The sequence below is a fragment of the Squalius cephalus genome (genome assembly GCF_949319135.1).
Source record: "Squalius cephalus genome assembly, chromosome: 18".
Taxonomy (NCBI): Eukaryota; Metazoa; Chordata; class Actinopteri; order Cypriniformes; family Leuciscidae; genus Squalius; species Squalius cephalus.
In genome coordinates this window covers 23,903,069-23,923,438 of record NC_137139.1, presented here as the reverse complement: position 1 = coordinate 23,923,438, position 20,370 = coordinate 23,903,069, and the positions used below count along the sequence as shown (strand labels likewise).

Here is a 20,370-nt window from a genome sequence, read left to right as displayed (position 1 = left end):
AGAAAATTACCCAGTGGGTTTGTAGCTGGTGTCCTTAAAGATTTATGCTACATTTTAAATTAAAAATTTTTCCTTGTCTCCATATTAGAAAAAGAAAGAGTTGTAAAGTTAGGTCAGTGTTGAATTTTTTATAATACAGAGGAAGTAGCCAGGCAAACAACGGGGGAAGAATAGAGAATAAACAGCAAGAAAAGTGCAGCGTAGAAAAACGCTAGCTGCTTTGCTAACTAGCTGAAGGCGGCGCTCAGGGTATTAGCACAGGTTGCAGTTAGTCGTTCCGGGACTTACTCAGGTCTGGACTGGGTGCTGAGAGCGCCACACCATCTGCATTTCGCTGTTAACGCGCCTTCACATCCGTGGGAGGATTAGTGGAAAATCCCCAGGTTTTTTCAACCAGTTGACAAATATCAGATTTGTCTCTAAAAATTAGCTCCATCCATATCTCCCACCATATGACACACAAAAAAGATTAGCTTTAATACCCAGCCAGCTTGAGTGTGGAAAAAAAGCAGATTAAAGTTTCAGTTTAGTAATATTTACCGAGCCTCTTCTATATCGCATCCCAGCCCGGCATCGGGCAGAGTCCTCCAGAAGTCGCACTCCCCCACACCCTCTCTCTCTCTCTCTCTCTCTCTCTCTCTCTCTCTCTCTCTCTCTCTCTCTCTCTTTCTGAGACGGCAAGATGTTTGTCTAGCAACAATTAATGCCAATATTTATCTAATTCATCATCGCCCAATCCAGTGCCTGAAGGTTGTCTTTTAGGATATGGCTTTTAAACAAACACAGGGAGCAGTTAAAGAGCGTTAAGTGAATAAAGGCAGCAGGTGTCCTTTCAGACAGAGCTTTGTAGTCTTCCCAGGCTGCTGTGCTGTTGTTTTAGCCGCCCATTGGTCTGGGGTAGGGGGTGGCTGGGAAACGGGCCTAGTAGGCGACCCGAGACCCCTCTACTGTCCCATTGTGAGCACTTTTGTGGAAAGGTAGCAGCAGCATTTGATGTCACTTTTAAAAGAGTAAGCCCTTCACATTACGGCACGGCGTGCTGAAACCCATTCATCCGTAAGTTCAACACAAATTTACTGTTTATAAATTTGTGTTATGATATACCGAGCTTTCGGTGGGTAAACTTAATTTAAAACGGCGCATTTCACATCACCTAGAAAAACAGCCTTTATCACGTATTCCAGCAAAAAGAATTATCGCAGGGAAACAAATTGATGCCCAATGAGGCAAGTTGCAAGGATATTGGTTGCGCACGCACGACTGAACCCCCACAGCTGTCATCGTTAGCAGGTACGGAGGATTTTAGCGTATTCCGCAAGCATTTGCTCAGTCAATATGTTTCTCTTTGCCATTTAATTATCATACTCGTGATCATGGCATCTAGGGGGGTGAACAGGGCTCGGATCCACCTGCACACAGGATACTGGCTCGCTGCTCTCTTCCTGGACCACCTCCATACCCAGAGGTTGACTCCTCAATACAGGAGCCCATAAATGAAATTAAGGTGTCAATTAGTCAATTATGGCGTAATAACTCGGAGGGCAGACGTTTAGAAGCAGAGCGTACCTCAGCTAAGTTCATTTCCTCTGGTCCAGGAGTCCTTCGTCCTGGCCACACGTCACTCTTCCACCCAGAGCCGCTGAATAAGGCCTCTGCTCGGTTAATTCTATTTTCCGTCCGGGTATCTTTTTTGGATCGACAATTTCCTCTGATTGGTTTTATTTTGAGTCGCATTTATTTATTTATATTTACGTTCCTGCCCCCCCCCCCCCTCCCCTCCAATGCAGGGATGTACTTTTTTCTTCCCCAATTTGGCTTTAGAGACTTTTATAATTTAGTAATTAAAATCTTTGATAGGCTTTTGAAATTGCATCTAATTGAATTTAATGGGGAGATGAATTTCAATTTTATTTGATTACCGGGACCCCTGGCATAGGTATTTATGGAAAAAAACTCTTCAAAAATATGCTGTGTGGGCTAAGATGGCATAATAAAATTAGAGGTAATCAGATTTCTCTGTCGTGAATTTCGCTCTAATTTCACTATAATTTTCCATTAGATAGCTAGTTTACAAATATTTGCTCATCTGCGATGGGAGAAGCTATCTGTCTAAAATGATTATGGTCAGGGCCTTCAGAAATGTGGCCCTTTCTCTCATTCCCTTTTAAAACCAGATTGCGAGAGACCGAAATTAGGAAGATTACATTATGACTGTCTGCATCCGGGAGAGATACTGAAATGTAATGATGGCAGGCAGGGGATGAAAGCTGCGTCAAGACAATTGTTTGTACTTTTAAGTAATGTTTTTTAAGTGAACTGGACATTTCAGCCTATCAGCAGATAGATGTGCACCTTTTTTCACTCCTTAGATCACAGGGACATGTTTAACCGTTTTTTTTTTTTTTTTCAGGCACATTTTCATTTGTTTGCAAAACGACGATGGGCTAATTTAATAAAGATATTTTCATTATAAAGATCACCGCCACAAGTCGGCCAATTAGTTTATGATAAGTAACTTCTGACCGCTCCTTTTGGAGATACGCTCGCATTTTGGTATGCAATACATTCACCCCCAGAAAAATAAATATATAATGCTATCCTAATAGACGTGAGGGGGAATAATATCCAACATCACAGGCTTCGCTAGAACAATACAAGGGCAAATGCTTTCTCAGGCCTTCTTTTCAAGCCACGGCACTAGACTCCAGATTTGTCATATTCAATTTCCTGTCAATTTCACAATTGAGATTTAAGGGAGGGGAAAAAAAGCTCTATTTAAAACCTCTGCGAGAAGGCCAGAGAGATGATGGTGATGATGGCAGTGGTGATGATGCTCCCTTTTCTGTCCTTTTCTAAATTTTTTTATTTTTTTGTGACGCCCTCCACCTCACAGTCGTCCACTCGGTCTGCGCCGTCCCACTGGCTGAGACAGCGAGAGGGTTCAAACACAATCTAACTCCCAGCAAAGGTCAGTTTTCTCACTCCGCATGCCCCCGAGCCCTAGGCACAAAAGCCCCTCAATTCACATCTTTCAACTGGGCGCTGGCTTTTGTCCCGGCAGAGCGAGGTGCTTGGAGCGGGCGGCCATCAGACCAGCCCCTCCCGGAGTGCGCGGTCAGGGGCAGCTAAACGTCTGGCCCCTGCATCCCTTTGACGGATGCAGCCCTGCCATGTCACAGTCCCCCCTCCCCGCTCACCCCCATGCCCTGAGCATACCATCATAATGGGCCACATCAAACGCCATTCAGCTCCTCTCCGAGAAACAGAAATGGCAGCGAAAAGAAAAATGATCTGCGACCACTGGCTGTTCCCTACCGTACGAAGCGTTGCGCTCGATCGTTGCACGTCTTGTTACGGTGTCAGTCAGTGCTTTGAATGCGCTCGACACGCGTGTAAAAGTGGTATTCTGTTGTTTTGTTGCAAAACTTTTGTGAAAGTTGGCAGAGGCCGATAGGTGTGGCACGTCTGCTGATATTTTGCATGTTTAGGGTTTTGAAGATGTTTGATGACTGACTGGCTCTTCCCTTCTGGATTAATGTGTTTAAGATGGGAACATTTTGACATTGTTGCTTTATGACTCACCCGTGTAATCACTAAATCAACCAAAACCTGTTTTATGCTCACAAATGAGATGTAGCAGTTGGCAAACAGGAACTTGTGATTGACTAATTTCTCACAGTTATGAGACGGTACTCAGAATATGCATTTCCCCTTTTCATTGGCCTTATTTTTCAGTACTTTCAAGAAATTAAGCTCATTTTGTTTTGGCCTAAACTTGGCGCTTCCTGCCTGGTGTTTACTCATATCATTTGCGGTTCAAGTTGAAAATGGAAATATTTCTAAAGTCGACTGTGTTTAGATATAAAATATGCTGAAAAAATGCTGTCCGGGTGCGCTTTTGCATGCCACAGCGGAAGAAACTGCCAGGCAAATAAGGGCTTTGTCTTATAAAGTATTCATTGTCACCTGGTAACGGCTGCCGTTTATCATTTCACCTGAAATTACAATGAAAACTGATACCTTATCTGAGGGACAAGCACATAGAGAGCAGGCAAAGATGAATGAAGAAGAGAAGGAGGGAAAAAGGGAGGGAGAAAAGGGGAACGGGGGATGGGACATGTAGTTTTTTTTCCCCTTCCTCATAATATACAACCAACTGTTCCGAGGATAAGGTACTTCAACATGTGAGCACTGTTCAATACTGATGTCTGCTTTTTTTTTTATGACACAACTTTAAAATATGCCATAAAATATAACGTATACTGTACTTTCTTTTATGTAACCACCCTCCTTTTACACATGAATTTTACTGGTATGTTTTTTTTTTGTTTGTTTTTTTTTTGCAATATTCCTCAAACTTCCTGTTTTCAGTACATAACACTCAGAAAATGAACTGCGATAGTCAAATGTACAGTAGATCAGGGAGGGTCTTTCCCACAACGTGCGATTAACAACAACTACAAAAAACCCGAACACTTTGTTCATTTTAAAACGGGCGTGCTGTTATCATCAGAATCATGCAAAAGTGTCCGACTGATATATCTAATGAGCTTGATATTTTCTCTGAGCCTTTGAGTTTTCCCTCCCTCCTCATTTTCATGGAATCGTGGAAGGCTCCTCCCCGAGAGACTTGAAAGGCTAGAAGAGCCCAAAGATGGGAAGGCCAGCCCACTAAGGGGAGGAAAAAAGTGCGCTCAGGTTCCTCCACTGCTGTAATTTCCTATCTGCCTATTCAGACATCGGCAACTGCTTGGTGTGTGCGCGTGTGTACAGGAGCAGAACCGTAGACTGAGAGAGAGAGAGAGAGAGAGAGAGAGAGAGGCAGGAGGAGCAGGCGAGGAAGGGGCCGGCTCTGTATTCTCTCACCTACCCCCCGTCAAACCACAGGAGGGAGGGGCCAAGCCAAGCTGCCAATCAACCTCACTCGTGGCAGCCGGCATTATCTCTGCTACAAACTATTGACAGATTACATGTCAAGGAGTTTAGTACATGATTGAGAGCAAAAAAGGCATTTATTGTCAACTTTTTTAGTTTTACTTTTCTCACAGACCAGCTTACATCTGATGATTTTCAAACAGAGTTCAGTAATATTATGAAAGTTACATGCTTGACAGGATTTAACTTCGACTACCCTGAATATGGTAAGTGACCCTCTTTTCTATAACCTCTGTGTGTGTGGGTGTGTGTGTGTGTGTGTGTCCATAGGTGAGAGTTTTAATGTAAAATATGCCTTGAACAGGGAAGTTGATCTTGTTTTAAATGCCGTGGATCGTCGCTGTGAGTTAACTGTACCATTATTTATAACTGTGTGACAAGCCCAGAGAAGATGGCAGTGTTTAATACGATCACTCTATCCCTGAGTCCTGTGTTTTCTTTTCTCACTTTACTCATGCCTCTCAGGAGGGGAAGAATTTAAGTAGACTATACTTTCATTTTAAACCTGGAAGTGGTCAAGTTTATTTGCTCTGTTATTTAGACACAGCATATCACTCTTACCTACAGGCGTTCAGCGATGTTTGAAACTCGTATATCTGTGTTTATTAAAGCAGTCCTGTTTGTCTGAGTACAGGGGATTTTTTTTGTTGATGCCGATATTACTTTATGGACGCACCGATGTGGGATAAACGTACATAGGCATGTAAAAATATCAGTGAAGTGACTGGCATGGCCTAGGGGTTTGTTGCCAAGGGGACTGAATAAACAAAATGCTGTAGTAACGTTGTTTTGACACATGTAAGGGCTCACAGAACAAATGATATCCCTCTCCTTTTTCTTCGTTCCTCTGTTTATGGATATTAGGGAATTGATATCAGTCCCATCTTGTTTCCTAATTTCCCTCACCAAATAATCTGTCTTTAGGAGCTTTAGATATTATTATAAAATCAGAAATAGCAGGTTCTCCTAAAATAAAAATATTGTTGTTCTTAGGATAGTTAGTTTGTGTTTGTGTGGTTTGAGTTTGTTGAATTTCTATTTCAGTTGAGTCTCAAATAGAGTTCCTGGAAATTTTATTATTATTTTTTTTAATGTATATAGTTTTAATTTAGGCCAGAATTATAGTTTATTCACACACTTGTTTGTTTGGCTTTTGATGTGTTTTACTTCATGCTGTTTATGTAAAGTTTTAGACGTCACTTTGACACTTATTTGATTACACATTGTGGTGTGTATCTGCCATGTTTATTTTCAAAATCGATATTTTATACTTTAATAAAAAATAACATTTTTACTTAAAAATCTAAAATGTCACTTCTTTTTTTTTAAAGTTTTGAAATAGGACTGGGTGTTTAACTAGTCAATAACCTCGCTCTATTTTTTGTTGTTGTTTTTTTAGCTTGGGAAATAAATACACACACACACACATCAGTGAATTTAAAAAAGTACGGTTTGTCATAGCTGAAAAATTCAATCGATAATTTTAGCAAGTTTTTTGATGTGATATCTTCATGTCTTGTTGCCCTCAGGCAAGTTTTTTTTTTTTTGACACTAATGAACTCTGTTTGTTCTAAAAGATAAATGGTGAACGATCAAATCAAATGAATTGAAAATAAATGTCATTGTGGCTTCTTTTAAAGAGCATCTCTTGAACTTTCAGAAGTGACTTGAGATTTATTATGTCATATTTAGCAGAAACTTTTCCCTTTTTCAGAAACAGAATCACATTTTGCTTTCTGTTTTATTCTTTTTTCTAAATGAGACACACCCGAGATTTTAAAATCGCTGTCATTTTGCTGTGTGCCCTCTCTTCAGATGACTGGAGTTATTTTATTACTCCAGTAGCTTTTTGTTTCTCCTGTGCGAGCGAAAGCAGTTTTAGCCTCTGTCCACTTTGAGCACCTTTACCACTCATCTGCAAAATAGGATCAAATGAGGAGGAAAAATCAACCCAAGGTCTGCAGCCCTCAATAACCTTTATCACAATTTAGCAACAACCGAATCAATTTGATGTCTTAAGCAATAAAAAAGGCTGTTGCTGTCCTAATTCTGCTGCTCTTCGGATGACAGTAAATTTACATTTTTTAATTAAACTAGCTGGAATTTTTATGAGGGGGCTGGGCTATGCTAATGGGAATGTTGTGTGCCGCAGATTAACAGAGTTTTGAAGTACATTTGGAAGGGGGGACATTAAAGGGGGAGAGGATGCTAGGCATCACATTTAACCCCTTTTATGCTTATTTTTCCTGAGGGACCCCCGGCACACCCGAACGCTGAGAGAGAGGCAAGAGCGCTCTTTAGTGAAGGGGTGATCAGTGTTGCCATGTCAACTCATGCATAATCTTTAAATTCTAATCTATAATTGATGACACGCACAGATCACATAGAAGAAAGGTGAGCTCTTTTTAGAAGGACATCGGAAATGCGTTTTGTATATCATAAGTCGTTTGAAACATCATAATTTGTAGGCTTTTTTATCACTTGGTTTTTTTTTTTTTTTCATTAACATATGGCATAACATTTAATTTATGTAATCATTTACATGTAGCTGTATTTATTTCAATTTTGTATTCGTATATCTCGTGCAGTTTTTTTATTTAAAAAAATACAGCAAGTTAATTGCCAAAATTAAAATAAATAGTATAGTTTGCTATATAAATATAATTTATAATAATCAGTACAATTAAGATTTATCTGCTATAGTAGATGTACTTGCATTTATTTGTTTCATTTCATATTTGTTTGTCTTGTAAACCAAATTAGAAAGGCTAGCAAAGGCAGAAAGAGTCCAGCTTGAGTTTCCCGATCAGTCATCGGCCCCCCACCATCAAAAGGAACTTTGTCATCCTAATACCCCAACAGTCCCCCAGCTCACAGTCGGGCAAACGATAACGGAGTCTAATACAGGAACGGATCAATCTCCAGGCATTTGAACGTAATGCGTATGAGCTCTCTCTTCTCCTCTCCTCCTCTCCTCCTGTGCATTCATGCAGACACCAGACCCTAATTAAAACTTCAAAACCTTTCTGTCACTTATACACAGTAATGCTCTAACTGATACTGTGCTAGAATAGTTGTTGACTAATAAATTGATCACAAATATCCATTTTATTCAAAAAAATATGCTGTTTCTATTTGTATAATTATATAAATTTATAAAAATGATAATTATAAAGAAAAATTATATATTAAATGGTATATTAAATAGAAATCATACAATTATTCTAAAAATTATTTAAATCATAAAAACACTAGATACAGTTTTCCATATTGATATTCATATAAACAGTATTACTTTGTGAATGAGCTGGAATATTATTTGAGTAATGATATAATTTCCCAGAATGTAATTCCCCTGGCTGTAAGCAAATCCAGTTATAAACATAGAGTTCAGGTGAGTTGTGGCGTCATTTTCAGTAAAACAAAAGTGAACTGTACAAAGAAAGAGAAAAAAAAAAAAGGTATTGCTTTAAAGGTATTGATACCTCACAGGTCTTGTGGTTTAAGTTTTGCATCTCGCAAAAAAAGCCTCTCATAGTATTGCTGCAGTATCTCGTGCCATCTACCTCACCTTTTGCAACAAATGTGCCACACGATTGAGAATTTCATGATCTGTTTTCTCCCCCTCTGTGCAGACAAAACATTTCGTTTTCGTGTTTCGGCACATCTGGTTACAAAAAGTTGTGGAAAGATCTTCCTCCTCCATGTGCAGGGCCTCGCAGAAATGGCTTCATTTCACGTTTATGATCTTCCACATGAAATTCTAATTTCATGCGGAGTGGGGGAGACAAATAATCTGCGGCAGCTGATACGGCATATATGAGGGGAAAAGAAGAATATGAAGAAGCAATTAGCACAGTGTGGAAGACTTTAGTCTGTTTGTCTGAAAGCTTGAGCTCCAATGGCCTCGAATGAAATTTGCATGCTCCGCTTATCGGCGCTCCCTTATTATGCCGTCTGAAAGGAAGATTAAGCCGGTACAAAATGTGGCGACTAATCCTTTTAAATGTGGCAGGGGTCTTTAAGGTGTGAACAACCCTGTAGGCAGGTTTAAGGCAGGGTTGTTAGAGAGGCTCTACCGCGAGCCGCTCTGTGACGGCTGAGTGCACGCTGCAGGCTTCAGCCACTCTGCCGAGTTCCTTTAGTCTGGCAGGAGCGGAGAACATCGGCTGGATGGCAGTTAAGGGACCGATTGGCCTGAGCTGATGGATGGTTTGTCTGTGCGCTAGCAGTCTTTAGCTCCTTATCTCAGACCCAAACAGAGAGGTCACATGGGGTGGGGCAGACGATAAGATTAGAGCGTTTTCCGGTGGTCCTATGTGAAATCTCTACGCTGTGTGCATGTAACATTCATCTCTTGAAGTTTATCGTGTGAAATTAGCAAGTTCCCCCTCGTCATTCACTTATTTGCTGTTGTCCCCCCCCCCTCCCCGAAAGACAATCCTCGTGTTTTTTTTATTCTCTCAATGATAAGCGAGGGAAATGAACGTCTTCGCTGTTGCCTTTTTTCCTCAGAGATTGTTTGCATTGGAGAGCCACAGAGCTGATATCCTGTCCTCTCTGGTAATTGACTGCAAACAGGGGTGCTTGCGTTCGAAACCTCCCCTGCCGTGAATCCTCTGGTTGTGTGTGCTTTTGCCTGTGACATTCTATTCACTTGGGTCAGTAGCAGGCAGCAGCAGCAATAATTACAGTCTGTACATGATAAATCTGAAGCCCAGCTGTTGCGCTCTGTCACAGCCTACACACTAAACCGAGCGGAGAGAGAGAACAAGAGAGAGCAAAAGGGGGCTCAGGAGTTTGCTGTTTGACTGAATTATTTTTTTTAACTCCGTAACTTGATAGGATTACATGGTTCTTGGACCAACACCTGTTAAGAGGCTGTTAACAGAGCAGTTGGCGGTCTCATGGCTGGAGCTTAGAGCTTTTTCAGACTCTTCTGTGTGTCCTCTTTTGGGGTTTCTGTCTTTACAAGAGGGGTTTTGGGACTCAGGGCTGTTCTGCTTCGGCCCCAGACTTTTGTTTAGACCGAAAGGAGGGTGCTAAGGTGTCTCTTTAGTTCATACCCTTATTCTGTATGAGAAACCGGCTTCCTGCTTTTCCACACTGGATAACAGGTGTGGATTTGGCATCCTTAAATTACTTCAACTTGAATTCTAGTTAGATGTAGAGCTAATGAAAATCTTTGCTTTCATTTTTACTTTATTTTACTTTTATTTTTTATTTTATTTTTATGTAAAAATATATATAGAATTATTTTCTTATATTTAAATGTATTTATATATAGTGGCCCCAAGAAGTATTTGGACATTTTATACACACTTCAACTTGTCTGAATGTCTTTACCTTTGACGCGAAAACATGAAACCAAGTCTTGTGCAGTTAACAAAAAAAATTTATATATATATACAGTATATATATATATATATATATATATATATATATATATATATATATCACTTTTATCAAGCAAAATGTTAATTTTCAAATGATAAAACAATAATGTGTACAAGTTGTTCAAAATTAAGAAGGTTTTTAGACAATTTTATGTCCATAATTAAAGGGATGATCTACACTACTCTGCTAGGAAACCTGTGTGAACTTGAGGGGAATTGACTTCATACATTGACTAAAAAACACCTTGACACTAGTTTGTTAATAGAAATTACAAAAACGTTAAAAGTTAGTTGTGAGAAATGCTCTAGTATTATTTGTTTGTAGATTCCACTTGGTTTGATAGCTGTTATTCAATGTATTTCACATTCACAAATTTTTAAGTGTCAAAAAGTGTCCAAACTATTTTTGCAGCCACTGTATATTTTTGGACCAACCAACTTACGAAATGAGTCAAACCCTATACAAGCTGTGGCAAACAAGTCACCTGATACCAGGCTTGTGTGCTATTATTTGTGCAATTTTATGTCCTATGAATCTATTCATACACACAATGAATGAAAGGACATATTGGGTTGTTGAAGGCAGCCTTCATTAAATAGTGTTCCAGCATGATTTAGATATTTTCCAGCACTGCGCAGACCATGACAAATGCCATGTTACAGCTTGCACAACCAGCAGAAATAGAATGAAAATACCTGTTCAAGTCTGCCCAGAGTTTTTTGCAACTTTTTTTTCTCCTTTATACCTTACATTATGCAATCTGTGGTGTAGATCCCTGGTATGTGTGGATTGTCTGAAAGTATAAGGCAAGGTAGGGGCGAGATAGAAAATGCTAATGGCTTGTTTATTTTGCCTGTACTCTGCTATCCTTGAATACCATATTTGGATTTTGTTAGTCTCACTTACTGAGCTCAGACCCTTTCAGAGGGGATCCAACACCTGTCCTGCCTATTGTGCCGGAATTTTCTATATTTGGCTTATAGTCAGACTCATTGGTTGGTACAAAGGGGCAACATTTGTCAAAGTCGAGAGAGAGAGAGAGAGAGAGAGAGAGAGAGAGAGAGAGAGAGAGAGAGATTATTCTGCAGTGATTTGGAAGGCTTTAAAAAAGGGCCAAGAAGATTTCCCAAAAATGTATTTTAGCGTAGTATATATATTTCATTTTATATATATATATAAATTGCATCTATAGTTTTACAACATGACTCAATAACAAGATTTCTGCAACTAACAGTAATCTTATCTTAGAAAGGAGGGAAGAAATTTTAATAATCGTAATTCAGATGGCTTTGATTGTCTTGATAAGTAATCAGAGTATCATGATAAATAAGGGAACATTATGACTTTAAAACAGCAGAGCACTGATTGTTCTGAAGGTGTCGTGTCCATTGGATGCCCATCTGAGCTTCTCTACAGAGTGAAATAACCCGCCCGGCCCTTAATTGTTTGGAAATATTGGAGGCCCCTTTTCACCTGCGTGTGCGCTCCCCTCTCCCCTGATTCATTTCAGAGACCGTCCTCGGCTGCTGGAAAATGGCGTTAATTTTTTTATTACCTGTTTGACTCTCCAGCCTTATTACTGTAGCCCCTTAATGTTCTCCGTAACCGTGGAAACCAGATGAATAAACGTCCGCAAAAGAAAATGAGATGATTAAACAGGTCATCCTTGCAAAACAAATTCGCTTGGTCGAGCGCAATTTGTGTACCAAGCGCCTGTCTTAACAGTTTGCTAACAAGGGGATTGTTTGCAAGGGTAACGGGAAGAGAAAAAAAAATATGGAATAATGATAAACTAGCTCTGAACATGAAATAATCTGTTTAGGAAAAAAAAGATAAAATATTATAGTTGGGAAAAATAAAGCAACTTAATTGTAATACCTCAGCTTAAAAGCCTGTGTGTGTGAATCTCTATGAGTTGGTCTGTCTTTGACATCTTTTTGCCCGTAGAAGGAATTTGCCAATGTGTTTAATGTTCACAAACATGTACATTTGGCTTAAGCGCACACATTACAAATCCTGCAGTATTTGAATGGTTATCTCCTATTTGAGGTATAGACTATACATGCCGGGAGGTATGTGGATAGTATGTGAAGACAGCGAACAAGATTCATGTCCTAACGGACCGTCTCGTACGGAACACCTCCTGACTCCGTCTTCGGACCCTTTAAGTTTGAATGTTTTCTCCTCCACCCTTCCTCTCTTCCTTTTCTCCCACAGTGGACTTGTTTTGACCCCTTTTATGCATATTTAACATGGAATATTTCATCTCACTATGATGGTTTGGTTACTCTCATCCCTGTAAATAAGAGACTTGCCTTTGCCGATTTAGATATAAGGATAGGGCAGAATACCAGGCCTGAATTAAAGCTGTGTCTGTGTTCGCATTGAGACCGCTAATGACAAACGGTGGCCATGCCGTGGTGATGTTGTTTATGGAAGTACGCCACTCAAGGGTGTTGGCTGTTTACACTGAAGCGCCACTTTCCCTCATTCTTAAAAAAAAAGCCCCCCTCCCGAGTCAAGGGGGTGTGGGTTGGTCCTGGATTTGAGGTCTTTGGGGTGAAGTTATGGCACATTTTGAGAGAGTGTTGCTGCCCCAGCACTGGGGTGTGTGTGGTAGAAACTGAAAAGCACTCGTGCATTATTGATGTTTTAATTTGTGCAAATGCCCAAGTCTTTGTTAAGTGATTATAGAGCTGTAGAGATAAGAGACAGGTACTTTGGGCAGAAACAAGAGCTGGTGCCCACTTTGTTGGCCTAGTTTAGGTGCATTGATCTGCAAGGTTCAGTAAAAAAATGTCAACGTGTCAAAGATTAAAAAAAAAAAAAAAAAGAAGAAAAAAAACCTGTTGATCTTTTGTACCTTTTTTTCTCAACTACACCTCTCCCATTTATGGTACAGTTTTATAGGTCTTTTACATCCCTTATCAAAAATTATTTGATGTAAATATAATAGAACTGACCTGAAAAGCCCCATAAGCAAATATTGTGTGTGTCACGCCAGCAGCTGACCTTGGGAAAGAATGCAAAGTTATGATACCTCTCGCTAGAACAACAAACCCATAAAATAATGCTACACAAAGTGAGCTGGTTTAGGTAAATACGAGTGAAGGACTTCGCTTTTTTCAAACCGTGATTAACAGGAACATGAGATCATAAAGTTTTCCATGACGTGTCTCATTGCTGTTGGAACTGGCAGACGGTTTGTGCTAGCTATATCATTGCTGTGCACAAATAGAGTGAAACAACAGGAAAAATGAAATAGTTTAATTATGCTGTCATGCAAAGCACACACACACAAGTGCAAAGTCGCTTTTTAAAATGAGAGTTATCACGTCGTCAATAATGCTGGAGGGTGTTCATGTTTCGTTTTTTTTTTTTTTTTTTTTTGTCCTGCTGTTTTGTTTTCAGAAAAGGTGTGTGTGCCTGTTAAAGAACAGAGCGGTGCACTGTTATTGAATATATTTAAATATTTAGATATATACTTAGATATATTCAAGCATTGCAAATATTGTAAGAGCTGTTCTGCACACACACATATACTTTTTTGTCAAATTGAAATTGAGGTAATTACACAATACAGCAGGTTATGTTATATATATATATTTTATATATGTACATATATATATAGTCATCAGTTTACATAATTTAATTAATTATTATGAATTTTATATTATTTATATGTAAATATGTATGGTGTGTGTGTGTTTTTATGAATAGTTTTTCCAATTGAGGATGTCCCCCGGTATTTCCGAATAAAGGTTTTGTCAGTTTTATCTAACTTCTGTATTCACTGACATCAAATACATGAATATGTCATCCTGTTGAAACGAATCAATGTGCAGTTTGCTCTCGTCGGCCACTGTATGAATTAGGCCGAGAGAAACAAGCATATGGCTGAAAGCTCCTGCAGCTTTAACAGGGAGCCTGTCTTTCATCCTGACCCACACACTCTGACACTCTTATAGACGCATCGCTGGTGGCTACTTTCACTTACCATGCTTGAAAGGCACTGGCCACGTCCCATTTGTGCTGAAATCTGCATTAAATCTGTCTCATGAGGCCACTGGCTTGGTATGGGAATTGAAAAGATATGATGTCTCAGGTGGGGTGAGAGAAGGGAACATGTCAGTTCTGAAATTTAGGGTTTCAGTTCGGTCTGCAATCTGACTTTATTTGAAAACAGAACGAAATGTCCTTCAAACTAAATAGGTACTTGAACTGATAGGGCTGAAATGAGTGTGCAGTAATAGACTTTATGATATTTGAAAGCAGTATTTTGCAGAAGTAAAAGAAATCTCCCCTCCCTAGGGTGAAAGCCGAGCCCGCATAGGAAAGTGAGCCTCTATTTTAACGTGTTTCGCTGTGACAGATGACATTTAGCCCATCTATTGGATCGCATGTCTCACATTATCTCTTATTTCACTAAACCCAGGCTTAATTAATAATTGATGCAAATGATATAATACCACTAATAGAGAAGAGATACATTAAGAATTATCCTCTAAATTGAATTTATTTCCTGATTGATTGATTTTTGTAAAATATAGTAAATTTGCACAAAAGATAACACATTTTACATGTAGAATATTTAGCATTTTCATGTAAGTTTTGGACACATGTTCGTGCATGGTGGAAACTTGATTCACTTCTGGTAAACAGGCACTGTATATTTTCAGCCTGAAATGCATACTGTATGTGGTGTGCATGTTGAGGCAGTAAAGGTTTTATTTGGTTCCTCTGCACCTAGAATATTCCTCGCTTTCTCACCAGCTCACAAAGAGCAACTATGTGCTGTAATTAACATTTCAGCAGACTTATATCACTTTGCCTGTATTTTGTAATCAGCAAAGGTTTTCTGAGGTGAAAATACTGACATATCCCAATAATTAGAGACTGAAGTACACTTTTTATGATGTGCATATTTCCCAACCAGGAACTGCATGGGCGAGAAAGGGCTGAAGCGAGAGAAAAGATAGAAGAAGAGAAAACAACTCGCATGTTTTGGCAAGTTGTTTTACATATCAATTTTTTTTTCTCCCTTAATGCGCTTCGAAATTTGTTCTCTGTCAGTGGTGAGCTGCCATACAGAAGATGCATTAAAAGTGCCATAACCCGGCCAGGCTAAAATCAATTGGAATGGATAGTTAAGCTGGTGCTAAAAATCAATGAGCAATTCATGTCCTTGATCATACTGTGTCATTTCTCTCAATGTTAGTGCTCAAAGCTTAGCGATGCATGACCAGCCCTCCCCTTGCACGTCACAACACATATATATCCATATTTCTTTATTTGTGTTCTAAATTTGTGCATATTTCTGTTGCAATACCTGATTTTGCAAGCCAAGTGCACGGTTGTGCTGGCCCCTGCCATGCGTTAGAAGAATATCCCGAGTATGAGAAATCTTATCTGGACAATCTGGGCTGAACTGGATGAGTTGCTATCTCAATCAAACACTTAAAAATAGCTGAGGGTCAAATTTCAATGATCATAGTCTTCTTGGCCTCTCAAAATGTTGCAATCAATTTGCATGGAATACCAAGCAATGGGAAGGCTACCCATCCGCAGGTCCCGTAATGGAGGGCTGGGGGCAGGGACATGGCCAGACAGATTAGGAAGATGAAAAGTCAGTGTTTCAAAATAGTAATTTTGTCCTTATTAATGCCATTAGTGTAACAGTCAGCATGCATCAAATCAAAGGAGGAGAGGAGTAGCTCAGTCCCTTGTCTCAGCACTGTGACGGGACTGTGTCGAGAGCGATATGAGCGTTTTGTGTTGACGGGTGATGGTCTATTCTCTGTAGTCTTTGCTAAACAATGCCGTACTGTATTGTTTTTTGTCCTGTAAAGCTTGCAACACCAAAGTCAAGAGTTTGATTCACAGGGAAGGCAAGAACTGATGTATAAAAGGTATAAAATGTATACCATGAAGTCACTTTGGATAAAATGTCAAATTGTTTAGATATCACTAAATAACTTATTTTTGACCAGAACCTAGAAACAATTTTCACTAGCGATTTCTAGTAAATTTCACAAATAATTACAAAGAAACTGCAAGTAGTAAATTTAATTAAACATGACATTTTTAAGTAGCAAGACCGAAGTAGTATTTTCTCCTGTTTTATTTAAAACCTCACCATAAACCATAATCGTATTCTAAAACCAAGCAATTCATCGTTTTTTAGATTTTTGGGTTTACTGAATGTGAAATAATCTGAGATTACGGCACAAAATGATATCATTCACATCATCAGTCGTGTAATTATCATGCAAGAACGAGTGCAAAATGAAGGGACGCGAATGGACACAGTCATCCACGACGGTTATGTGCTGCTGTTAATAACGCAGGCCTGTTATTGAACACAGTTGTGATAAAAGATGACTACAAATGACATTTCTGAGTCAAAGACCCGATGGAATCGATGTCTGTTAACAGGCTTGTGTCCACACGCTCATTTCAGAGAGAAATCTTAAAGCCACCTCCTCCCGTTCGGCATTTGGCATGTGACTACAGATATTTTTCACCCCCCTCCTTTTCTGTTGGTATAATTTGTTACGTGTTTGTGTAGCCTTTCAGGGAGCAGTTGTTTGGCACAACAGGTGTGGCTCTTGTGCCTTTTTTCTGACTAATGTTGCAAAGGGCACTCAGTCATAGGGTGAATGCCTCGGATTTAAAGCAAGGGCCTTCAAACCAGTTGTCTTCTGGGATAGAAAAAGCTGGTGAGCTGAGTGCACATGGGCAGTTGGCTCCCAGAGGTGAGATGTACTGGAGCAGCTGGGTCTTTTTTTGAGAGGGAGGATATTTTTTCCCCTTGTTTCCAATAAAGCATAAATGAATGTTTGTGGCAGCCAACTGAGGCCATGGAGTGCGCATGCCAGAGCGGAGTGGTGTAGTTGTGTCTTCTAGAAGGGGCCACAGATATTGCCAGGCTCTCAGAAATCAAATGACTGATTAGTGATACGTCTTAGTGGTATTGTATAAACAGTATCTTTTCAGACATTCCTTCTGTGGAACACAAAAGAAGATTTTTTTTTTTGGGGAAAAAGGTGTTTGCTCATACTACAAAGGTCAATGGGGTCCAAAACAACACTGGTTCCCGTTGACTGTAATTGTGTTCACAGAAAAATACTGAGACATTTTTCAGAAATATTCTGTCTTCAAAGAAGAATGAAAGTCATACAGGTTTAGAACGACATTTATGACATTTTTGGGTGAACTAACTCCTTTCGAATATGTATAGTACAGTTTTACTCCTGTAATGTGATGCATTTTCGAATGAAACAAGACATTCTATAAGGAAAGAAATGTAGATTTTGACCATTGAGAAGTGATTAGGTGATGAAAAGTTAGTGTAATATATATTTAGTGGCCTTAGTGATGTCATCAGTCAAGGAAGTCGTTTGCAAGTTACATTATTACATTACTGTAAACATTGCAAGTTTACAATAACTGGATTAAGAAAGTACATTGTATTTTCATATTGCATTTATATTTTTGAAGTTTTTGTCTCTTTCAGTATAACTCCAACAGGTTAAGTACGAATTCCTGTATTTCTTTTGGGAAAACACCTCTTAGTAGCTTCATATTTGCTTCACCGCTGTCCCTCTTTTGCGCTCTCTCTCTCTCTCTCTCTCTCTCTCTCTCTCTCTCTCTCTCTCTCTCTCTCTCTCTCTCTCTCTCTCTCTCTCTCTCTCTCTCTCACTCACTCTCTTTCTCTCACTCACTCTCTCTCTCTCTCTCTCTCTCTCTCTCTCTCTCTCTCTCTCTCACTCACTCTCTTTCTCTCACTCACTCCCTCTCTCTCTCTCTCTCTCTCTCTCTCTCTCTCTCTCTCTCAATCCATCTGCATCATGTCGATCTGTCAGGCTGCCAGTGTCTGTTCCAATTAGATTCCACTTAATACACGTAACCTCGATTAACACGCAATCAAGCTCAGATAAATCACATCCTTTAAGTCTCCCCCTCCGCCTCAGTACCGTTGCTGTGCATCACCCTATTTTCTCTGCGAGCACATACACTGTTTCAGATTCTATAAAGCCAATTTGATACTAGCATCTTGGAAACCTTTTTTCGAGTTTGCTCTGTGAAGATATACGTCTTAGTTGGCATCGGATATTTATCTTTCGGGGTAATGCGTTTTCTGTTTCGTTTCAGATTCAAAAGCTGATTGACGTGGGATGCATACCAAAGGAAAATGTTTGGAGAATTACGTATGTGCGAGTAGATAATTCAAACCGTTTATGAGCCAAAAAGAAAAATCAAACAAAAGAAATAAAAAACAAAACAACCCAAGGCAATAGAAAGGCCTGTGCAGCACTCTGGAGTCTGGCTTTATGTCTCGCTTTATTAATCACGCTAAAAGTGCTAACATTGACATGTTTAACAGATTAGAGTTTTAATAACAGGCCGGGTTAAAGTGCTGGCGCATCGGAGAAGATATCCTGTCTGACTTGAGCCTCGCGCTTCCCCTCCCTCGGCCGATGATAAACAGGGGCCGGGTGGAGGCCTTCCCCCGTGGGGGCGAGCCGGAGGATTAGGACCTCACCTCCACATCACGTACTGCTGGAGAGCTGCTCATTATTAACTTACACTACAGGGAGCCGCTGCCCTCGACCCAGCAGACTCACAACTCAGGCCGTAGCCCCTGAATGTAGTGAGATTATCGACGTATACATATAAATACCTGACTGGTTTCGTAGAGGTGCCACACTAAAGCGGCGATGAGTTTCTTTAGGTGTAGGTGGACAATGCCTGCTGGCCTGCACTGGGTAAATAGAGCCGGGATTTAAAATAAATTAAGCTATGAGAAAGGCTCAGGTTGATCCTTTTCTTATCTCTACTGCTGAGTTGTCAGCTCCAAGCCTTTTATGGGACTTTGGTAAAGCCCATGTGCACAAGAACAGGGACAAGTGCCTTAGATTCACCATTCCTGCATTAGCATTCTGGAAAAACAAGCTGTTTAAAAAAGGCAAATACATCAAAGCTGTGTGATTGTTTAATAAAGCAACCCTTTTCGCCATGGAAAAAGAGTCCTGTCCCTTTAAAAAAAAAAAGTTTTCTCTCAAAGTTCAGATCGTCTTTTTACCCCCCTCTCATCGCTCCCAGAGAGAAATAGGGAATAACGCTGATGAGTTTTAGCAGCTTCAGCCAGGCGATGGGCGAATATAATAAGTGTTTTCGCAGACGTCACCCGTGATTATCTCATCGAGGCATTTTGGGTGAATGTGGTGGATTTAGAGGCTCCTCTATTGTGCTGACATCATCACTCTTTAACAAGCTCCATTAAATCACGGCTAAAATCATCCGAAACTCTCACGAACAATGAGTGTCTGGGAAATTTAAAGGGAAAGCCTGGGGTTTAAACTTGGTTTTTTTTTGTTTTTTTCTTGTGTATTTGTTTGTTTTGTGTGACATAGCATGTCTTACATTGTAGAATGAGGGAATTGGGGCAAATTCCCTTTCTCATTAAATAATTGGATAAAGGGAAAACACTGTTTTTCTATGTATGTGCAGTCAGATGAACAATGAGAGGACAGTTCTTCAGTTCATTGTTTATGTTTCTGTCTTTATGCAGTTTTGTGCGCGTAATGAATGTGCCTTTGTGCTTTTATTTTGCAGCGTGTGGTGTCACTGCATGATTTGAATGTAATCATATTTTATAATCTTTCTTTGGAATAACAATTATCTCTCAACACGCCATGTTCCACAATCTTACAATAATATAATACAAATTAGTAGCTGTGGTATCTGTGTAGTTTTTCAGCTCCCATTTTTTTTTAAGAAAAAAAAATCATTTTAATTTTACTTATTAAATGTTATATTTTATTTATATTTTTATATAAATATAAATAGATAATATTTCATAAATAAATTATTTTTTTTATTTATGTCTTTTTAAAATGTTTATATTTTATTTACATATAGATGTAAACATGTTACATAAAATGTTTTATTTTTTTTTATAAATATGATATATATATATATATATATATATATATATATATATATATATATATATATATATATATATATTTGTTT

At 39.3% G+C, this 20,370-nt stretch overlaps 1 protein-coding gene across 4 annotated transcripts in view; it reads left to right on the top strand.

The window, feature by feature from the left end:
• casz1 (castor zinc finger 1) overlaps positions 1–20,370 on the top strand; it is a 183,012-nt gene that overhangs the window by 97,945 nt on the left and 64,697 nt on the right. The window contains exon 1 of one of the 4 annotated variants that reach the window (XM_079849884.1): positions 4,730–5,141. The exons of the other annotated variants lie outside the window; for them this stretch is intronic. Coding sequence (XP_079706010.1) covers positions 5,093–5,141 — 49 coding nt within the window. The 5' untranslated portion in view covers positions 4,730–5,092. Of the gene's footprint in view, positions 1–4,729; positions 5,142–20,370 lie in introns of those variants that run through there. 4 annotated transcript variants of the gene reach the window in all.